Source organism: Propithecus coquereli, unplaced genomic scaffold (assembly GCF_000956105.1).
Source record: "Propithecus coquereli isolate 6110/MARCELLA unplaced genomic scaffold, Pcoq_1.0 Scaffold357, whole genome shotgun sequence".
NCBI classification, from domain to species: domain Eukaryota; kingdom Metazoa; phylum Chordata; class Mammalia; order Primates; family Indriidae; genus Propithecus; species Propithecus coquereli.
The window spans coordinates 160,805-170,078 of NW_012149252.1; the positions used below are offsets into that span (position 1 = coordinate 160,805).

The 9,274-nt window shown below is 50.9% G+C and overlaps 1 protein-coding gene across 1 annotated transcript in view; it reads left to right on the forward strand.

Annotated features, from left to right (window-relative positions):
* MARCH4 (membrane-associated ring finger (C3HC4) 4, E3 ubiquitin protein ligase) overlaps positions 1-8,126 on the forward strand; it is a 104,867-nt gene extending 96,741 nt beyond the window's left edge. The window contains exon 4 of the mRNA XM_012651466.1: positions 6,354-8,126. Within this exon, the coding sequence (XP_012506920.1) occupies positions 6,354-6,721 (368 nt within the window). The 3' untranslated portion in view covers positions 6,722-8,126. The remainder of the gene's footprint in view (positions 1-6,353) is intronic.
* Positions 8,127-9,274: the final 1,148 nt, after the last annotated feature.

The window sequence follows — 9,274 nt, forward strand, 5'->3', positions numbered from 1 at the left end:
CTCCCCACAACAATCGCTATCACGTGACCTTGAGTGTTAAATGTGTGCCAGGCAGTGCCAGGCCTCCCACACAGGACATGCTACCTCATTTAATCTCATAACGGCCCTCTGAGAAAAGCAATATTCGCCCCAATTTCCCGATGAGAAAACTGAGTCTCAGAAAGAGGAAGTCACTTACCTAAAGCCACAAGGCTGGTCAGTGGCAGCCACTCTGAAGGCTTAATGCATACTCACTGGTAGGTTCGCTAAACTGCAGGGCCCAAAGACGTTTGGGTCTAGGACAGAAAGCATCTGTTTCTTCAGTTGCTTTACATTTTCATGTCTAGCACATCTGGAAGTAGATTATTTTTCAAAATTACCTAGAGCTCTGTTTTGATCCAAATGTAGAGCCTTCCGTGAGGCAGTGAACAGGGATAGAGACCGTATTCTAGGCAGTAGTGCTCAAGTGCGGCCCACACGCAGGCAAGCGGGTCAGCTTCACCTGAGGCTTCTTGGAAATGCAAATTCTCAGGCCAACGGAGAGTCTGACCTACTGATTCTGTTGCAACAAGCTCTCTGGTGCACATTAACGTTGGAAAAGCACTTTTCTAGAGTTGTCTGCTACTTTTCTGCCACTTAGACCAGGATCCTGGCAGGAGATGGAGGCAGGGTGGAGAGGGGGGTTCTGACACCCTGTGGCGCCCGCAGGTATATGAGGAAGGGGAGCTCTGGACATTAGGAAGAGGAAGGGGACAATTCTTCTGGAATTGGATTTTCCACAAACACAGCCCAGGGGTGGGTGCATTGCAGCTGGTTCCTAGATAACTGTGAAATTAAATTTTAAAAACCCAGAAAATGACTTAATGAAAACCTACTGGGTTTCTGATTTTACTGTTTCATCCTAATTCCCCATTTTCTCGTCTTCCTGTTTCTCTGTCTCCTTTCGCCACCAGCCTCCTAATTGAATTCAATCTCTTCCTCTATCCGCTGCCATTGCCCAGCCCTCTTCCTTCTTTCCCGTCTTACCCGGGTCACCTGCCCCCAGCAGATGAGCCCTACCCATGTTCCCTATTGTTTGGTATCCGCCACCCAAGGAATCAACATGTAATTTGTAGAGCAGGAGGCAGAGGGAGGGCTGCGGGGAGTGGGTCTGAATGAGGTAGTTTGTACTTTTCCCATTTTTGCCAAACAACCATTATCCAGAAAAACAGGTGCACCTTCCTCCCCTTCAGCCGCCTATCCATTAAAATGGTTTAATTACTTCCCGAACACGAGACAGCTAATTGGAAGATGGCATTCGGATCAAAAATTTAAGCCACCCTTGCCGGGCGTGGTGGCTCACGCCTGTAATCCTGGCACTCCGGGAGGCCGAGGCGGGCGGATTGTTTCAGCTCAGGAGTTCGAAACCAGCCTGAGCAAGAGCGAGACCCCATCTCTACCAAAATTAGAAAGAAATTAATTGGACAACTAAAAATATATAGAAAAAAATTAGCCGGGCATGGTGGCGCATGCCTGTAATCCCAGCTACTCGGGAGGCTGAGGCAGAAGGATCGCTTGAGCCCAGGAGTTTGAGGTTGCTGTGAGCTAGGCTGATGCCACGACACTCTAGCCCGGGCAACACAGTGAGACTCTGTCTCAAAGAAAAAAAAAAAAAATTTAAGCCACCCTCTTCAATCAGGGTAAAACTGTCTGACAGAGAAGCTAATTAAGAATCAAGTGCAGTGGCTCTTACCGGAAAGAGTGAGTCTGGGGCTCCGAAAGACCCTGCCTCTCTCTCCCCGGGCCCCATGTCCCCCATCGTCACCTGGCTTCGTTACACTCCTGGTGCTGCCTTAGCAGCCGGAGACCCAAGCAGACCTGGCCCCTGCCCTCGAGGGGCTCACACTCTGGAGAGACACGCATATCGATGTTCACACAAGGCTTGTGGGATAAATGGATAAATGGGTGGCTTCCGTGCCAAGGGTGCTCCGGAGCACATTCAGCGGGTTGACAGAAATGATGGGCGTGGGGGCATTTGGGAGAGGGTGAGAGAGTGGGACAGAGAGTGTGTCTCCTTGTCCAGAATCTATCAGACCAGATCAGGGCATCCACGGGTGGTCTTTAGGAGATTTATGAGCCCCCTAAAATTATAAGGACAAAAATGTCTTTTGTTGTTATTGTTTTTCAGGGAGAGGGTTCTTCCCTTTTTTCCGATCCTCAAAGAGGTGTGACCCAAACAAAGGGCTAGGAACCACTGAGACTCTGTCTCTCTTCCAAAGTCTGCTTGGACACTTGCCGAGCAAAGCGCGGTTTCAGAAACTGTTGGGGTACCGGAGGAAGAGGCCGCCTGGGTGGCTGCTGGGGGCTCCTAGAATCAGTGTGCCGGAGACGGAGAGGCCTTGGTCCCACGTGGTGGAGGCTGGGGCGACTCACCCAGGTGTGCTCCGCCCTTGGATGTCGATTGCTGCAGGACAAACCCCACTGGGCCTCTCATCCCCGGTCACCTCCCTCTCCACCTCCGGGCCTCCCGACAGCTCACTGTAAGAACAGTCATCCCATCCCTGGCTTGCTCATCCCTTCGTCCCCCTCTTCCCAGCCCCTCCACCCTGTCCTCCAGACCTCATGGTCCACCATTAGCAACCTCTTCTCTTCGTGTCCCTTTTATCCTCCCTAACTGAAGCTGTCCCTTGAGGACACCATCTCCCTCACACTGTCTCTCGTGGGGCTGTTCTTCTCCCACACGCCGCATCCCGTGGGGCCTGGAGGTGGGTGCACGCAATTCTGTCTCTCCATCACCACCCCAAACCGCCTTTCTCCCTTCATCCTCAGAAACCCTAGCCCCTCTGAAGTGCTCGTCACCTTTCTTTAGCACCCCTTTTCCCTCCTCGATGCTCTTGGCGACTGGCCGCTTCCTCAGTCCTCATGCGCCTTGATGCACCTGTCTCCAGCGTCTGCCTGAGACCAGTGGTTCTTAGCAGAGGCAGAACCATCCCCTTGGAGGCATTTTGGAGATGGATGGGGTTTGCTTGCTTGTCTGCTTTCTAGTGTAGTTGTGCCTCCCTGTTTATAAATTAATTGTTATTAATTGTTATAAATTACTCCCGTTTTTACATTATCTGTTAGGGCATTATATTAATTTTTTAAAAAACATGGTAGCTTATAGTATTTTATGAATTCCATTTCAGCATAGAAAAGGGGACATTAAAATATATTTGCTACACAAAGGGGACGTTTGGTCTGATAGCACTGAGGAAGGCCAAGGCAGATAATTTCTCCAGCTCCCTGGCTTCTCTGTGACTCCAGAGATCTTTTCCTCCAGCACACCCCATCCTCTAGGCAAGAGGTCACTGCCTAGGCTCACCATTACCAGTAACCATGCCACTTCCAAAATCTAGATTAAACATCCCACTCTCTGGCCATCACCTCCCAATCTTTGTAGTTCATTGACTGCAACAATTCTCCAACCTCATAGAGAGCTCCAGGCATTGACCCTGTCACTTTCCTTTTTCATTGTCTCTTTTACCTTTTGTGTTCTCCCTTCTTCCCCAGCCTGGGCTCCATGGTCCATTATGAGAACCACTCCCTCACAGGCATACATAATTCTCCTGTCTGCTTGCCCAGGAGAACAGTCTACACTAGGTAAACCCAACTTTTTTCTCATTCCGCATATGCACATGAGCAAGCAGTGTGAAGGTGTGGAGGAAAATCCCATCACCAATGACGAGACTTGTTTCATATTTATGGGCACAAATCGCTACTGGACACTCAACGCAGTGAGATAATTCTACCCCGTCTCCCTTGTAAATTCACTCTCCTGCTTCCCAGGATAACTGTTTCCCACCTTTTCCTCTCTCCGCAAATCTTCAACACTCCCTCCCTATCCCTGCTACCTTAGCTGATGACTTTAAGTGAGAAAAAGATGCACTTGGATGAGAACTACCTGATTTTCCTACTGTCATTTCTGTCATTCTCTCTCTACCTGTGCCCACTGAGCCAGTGGTTGCTTCTCATTTTACTTGAGCTGACCTGTCAGCAGCATTTAAAAGGGTTACTGCACTCCCCTTCTTGAAACACATCCTTCTCCAGACTTTGGGGTCTCCACGCCTGCTGACCTTGCTTCTACCCCAGTGCTTGCTTCTTCAGCGCCTCCTTTGCTGGCTCTACCTTCGCCCAAGCCACCGCCAAACCTCTAAACACCTGCAGCCCAGGGCTCTGTCACTGGCCCTCTTCTCTTTCTTGGAGAGCTCTGCCGTCCTCACAACTTCACGTTCCACCTCTACACTTATGACGTCTCTCTCCAGGCCAGATCTCTCCCTAAGCTTCAGGCTCATATGTCCAATCGCCCACCTGACTCTCCCAGTAAGATTTCTATCAGACATCTTAAATTTGCCATGACCAAAATGGAACTATTCTTCACTGTGGCGGGCAGACTAATGGCCCCCAAAGACATCCAAGTCCTAATCCCCGAACTTGTCCATGTTACTTATATGGAAAAAGGGACTTTGCCAGTGTGGTTAATTCCAGGATCTTGAAATGGGGACACTGTCCTGGATTATGCAGCTGGGCTCTAAATGTAATCACAAGTGTTCTTATAAGAAGGAGGGAGATTTGATGGCAGAAGAGTAGTAGGAGACGTGACAACAGAAGAAAGATGTTGGAGTGATGCAAGCAAAAGGCAAAAAATAAAAGGCAAGTAACTTCTAGAAGCTGAAAAAGGCAAGAAAACAGATTCTCCCCTCAAAGCTTCCAGAAAGAACCAGCAGGTACCCTGCTGACACCTTCACATTAGCCTAGCAAGACTGATTTTAGACTTCCGATCTCTAGAACTGTAGGAGGAATATTTGTGTTGTTTTAAGCCACTCAATGTGCGGTCATTTGTTGTAGCAGCAATGGGAAACTGATGCAGTCCCCACCACGACCACCACACATACCCCGACCCTGGTGCCCTCCACGTCTCAGTAAATGGCTCCCCCACCCATCCACTGCTGATGTCAAAAGCTTCAGAGTTGTCCAGATTTTTCTCTTCACTCCCACCTACCTGTCAGCAAGCCTGTCAGCTCTACCTCTAATATGCATCCTGACTCCAGTGATCCCTCGCTGCCCCCACTGCTGTGACGCTGGTCTAGGCTGCATCATTTACACCTTAAATTACTACATGGCATCCTGCTTGGTCTTCTGCTCCTACTGTCCCTTCTCAGCTTATCATTCCCACGGGAGCCACAGTGAGCTTTATGAAGGGTTAATCAGATCACATCATTCCTCCTGTTGAAACCCACCAATGGCCTCCCATTATACTCAGGATAAAATACAAGTTCCTTGCCATGGCCTGCAAGGCCCTGCGATAGATTGACCTCTTCCCACCTTATCTCCCTCCACGTCCCCACCCATTCGCTGTGTTGGTCACACTGACCTCTCTGACCCTGTTCATTCCATTCCCTCCTGGCCTTTGCCCTGGCACTGCCTAACACCAAAGTGCTCTCTCTCCAGATCTTTGCATGGATCTCTCCTCGTCGATTAAGCCTCAGTTCAAATATCACCTCCTCCAAAAGGCCTTTCCCACCACCCTTGCCAAGCCAGGGCCCTGACACCTGCAACCAGTGGCTATTTGACCCCAGTTTACCTTCCTTATAGCGTTTGTCAGCGCCTGAAATCATCTCAGTGGTTTGTTTACGTGTCTGTTGTGTCTCTCCACTAGAATGGAAGCTCTCTGAGGGCGGACTCTGTCTGCCCTGCTCACTGCAGCATCCCCAGTGCTTGGCACGTAGTAGGCAAGCAAGTAAGATTTATTTGCCTTGCTATCTGGTGTGGCTTGTTTCCGACTCCATCACTGCTTCTGGCTGATACAACTATATCAAAGTTCTCTCTGCCACGGGTGTTTGTATTTCAGTAGCACTGGGCTAGTTGTGCAAGGAGTTAAGCAGTGGAATTTCAGACATCATTCAGCAGGTATGGAACAACCGTTGGGTTTCTTCTATGGTGCCTTTAAAAGCACAGGATTCATTAAACGTCTGCTCAGTACTGGGTGCCATGGATACATAATAAAGGGAGCAAAAGCTTCCATGGCTCAGTGATGCATTATAATATGCCTCATGTTGTGCCTCGGTGGGTGAGTGTGGGTTTTGTGAAGCCAAGAAGGGGGCAGGGTAGAGTAGAAGTCAGCAAAGGCATTGCATGTAGGTGCTCAACTATGTCATGAACTCGGCGTGGCGGCCCCTCCACCTTCTGCCTGCCGGAGACTGCGTGAGTCCAGGAAGCCAGGGGTGGTGACCCCATGGCTCTGAGCTGGAACCAGTGCCTGTGTCTATCTGTAAAGCCAGGGAGAGTGTGGTTCTCTGCTGGCAGTGAGCTGCTTCTTCTTACGTGGCCTTTGTGTTCTGCTCTCCCTGCTGCCTCAGGTCTCATCATCCACGAGGGACCCTCTGTGTATCGCATCTTCAAACGGTGGCAGGCTGTCAACCAGCAGTGGAAAGTACTGAACTATGACAAGACAAAAGACCTGGAGGATCAAAAGTCAGGGGGCAGGACCAACCCCCGGACCTCCTCGTCCACGCAGGCCAATATCCCCCCCTCGGAAGAGGAAGCAACAGGCACCCCTGCCCCTGAGCAAGGCCCTGCCCGGGCGGCCAGCCACCCCTCAGGCCCTCCGTCCCATCACCACTGTGCTTACACCATCCTGCACATCCTGAGTCACTTGAGACCTCATGAACAGCGGAGCCCTCAGGGCAGCAGCCGAGAGCTCGTCATGAGAGTCACAACTGTGTGAGAGGAGAGACCTGGGAGGAAGGCCATGACCATGGCCCGAAGGGGCTGGGGGCAGGTGTGGGGGGGCCCGGTGGTGCCCAGGGGCTGGCGCTGGGGGCAGGCAGAGGGTGGGGGGCCCAGAGCAAGCTGTGGAGAGCAGGAATGAGACTGGTGCCAGGAGTGGCTTTGTGATTTCCTATCAGTCAATGCCATTCTCCAGACAACAGCAACGAAAACCAACACAAACGCAACGAGGAAGTGCAATACAGGCTGAACCTCGCCTAACAGAACAAAACCACCCCCTGCACCCACGGGCAAGGCACCCAGGAGAAGCAGAGGCTGTGGGAGGGCAAAGCCCTGCGACTGGTGGTGGTGTTGGAGGCAAAGGGGGCCGAGAGGAAAAGCGTTTGTGCCCTCTCTGTTCTGACCTTGAGTTTGTTTTTGTTTCTTCCTGGGCTTTGTTCAGCAGGCAGTTGGGGAGGGGGAGGGACGGGTGAGGGCTGGCAGGGACACGCAGACTTTGGGGCCTCTGGGCTCACGGGGTGGGCAGGATGCTGACTCCCATGGCTGATAGCTGCAGGGGCCTGGGGGGACGGTGCAGGGAGGGATGGTACAGGGAGGGGACGTTGGTGGGAGCCACCAGAGGGAGAGCTATGTCTCCTCCCTTAGGAGCCTTCCAATGTCAGGTGGGCTCAAAAAGGGCTTAAGTTTGGAGATGGGTGTTTTTCTGTACCCTTGTTACTTTATTTTATGGTGATTTGGCTCAAAGATGTTTACAGGAAACACATGCACACACACACACGCACTTGCCTAGAGAAAAGTATAGATCTCCAGTGGGTATCTCAAGCACAGTTCTGCTGTTGTGGCTCCAGCCTTGGAAGCTGTCAATCCAGGAGCGAGATTCTCAACTACCCAACCCCACTCTATGGCCAGGACACGCTCAGTGCCACGCCCCCTCCTGCCGTGGCACGTGCACAGACTCCCCCGCTGCAGGGCACCCCCACCCAGGGTCTCCCAGGAGAGCAGCTGCAGTGGTTGGGAGGAGGCTGGCCAGTGTGCCTCAAGGCGTGGAGTGGAGACCAATCTAAGTATTCTTGCTGCTTGGGACCCTCCCAAAGAGGCAGTTTGGCTACTGCTCTGTGCTTCATGTCCCCTGGTCCTTCCCAGGCAGTTGGGTGGGCCCAGGGCCCTGGCAGGGAGCACGTCCCTGGAGCCCACCTGCTTGTTCCTGGGACCCTGCCAAGGAAGGCCCCTGGGTGGTGACCTGCAGAGTTTCTCCTTGTCATTGCACAATGGCCGTGTCATCCATGGGTATTAAAGGGACACTGTCAAGTACTTTTTTAAACTAGTTTTTAGGGTTTTTTAAAACTCTCTGTTGTTTGTAATATTCTCTTAAAAGCTTGAAAATAAAATTTCTTTCCCTACCACTAGTGTCCTTTCCATATGTGAGTTTTTCTTTCCTCTTTCCCATCCTCCCTATGATGAAAACTCCCTTCTCTCTCCCTGTGTCTGCCCCACCCCTGCAGTCTCCCCCACTGCAAGAAATCAAGTGCGTTTTCAGTTCTCCTTAAAGGGTGCAGATGGGGCAGGACAGGCAAGGATGCTCTCTTCAGTCTGTGTGCATGTGTGCGCATTTGTGTCCATGCGTGCGCATGTGTGTGTGTGTCTGCAGGTGTGTATGGACCTGCAAGGAAGCACTGGGACTCCTGGCCTCTTCTTGGCTTTCTAGCAGACAAAGTCCTTCCAGTCAAAAAGAGGAAGAACTCCCAAATTTTCCCAAGGGTGCTGCCCAGGAACCCTAGAAGCAGAGACCATTAGTGCTGGGAGGAGGTCTGGGGAGCTCCACTGCACTGGATCATTTCACAGAAGCTGGGAGAGCTTCAAAAGAGGGGTGCTAGAACTTCATTTCCCTGACAGTTTTCTTCTGAATATTAGACAACAGCCCCCAAGCTAAGGCCCCATGAGAGGGTTTGGACATACCACGAGGCAGCAGAGAAGACCCTTCCTCCCTTCCACCTGGCCTGGCCTGTGTCCCTCCCAGGGGCTGAAGGGTGTCAGGCAACGTCATCAGTGTGATATGCCCGGGCTCGAGAAGCTTCCTGCCTGATAAGGCTCACAGTCCATAGGGTTAGAAAAGACATAATTGGTGAGAGACCAAATTGGTGAGAGACATACAAGGAGAATATACAAACAAGTGAAAACCAACAATGCTATATAAATAGGCCAGGTAGAGTAGGGTGTCTACTTCAGTGTGGTCTAGGAAAAGGCCATTCAGTTCAGTTTCATATTTATGCAGGCTGTAGATGTCTTGCATGGACTATTTATTTTCAAAAATGTATTAGAATGCAACAAAGTATGCATATCATCAAAACTATAGTGGCCATCACATTGTCTCTCTTCGGTGATTCACAGGACACTTTGGAACACTGGTCCCCAACCTTTTTGGCACATGAGACCAATTTCATGGAAGACAATTTTTCCACAGACCAGGGGTGGCTGGGGAAATGATTTCAGGATGATTCAAGCTCATTACATTTATTGTGCAGTCAGACCTCTCTGCTAATGATAATCTGTA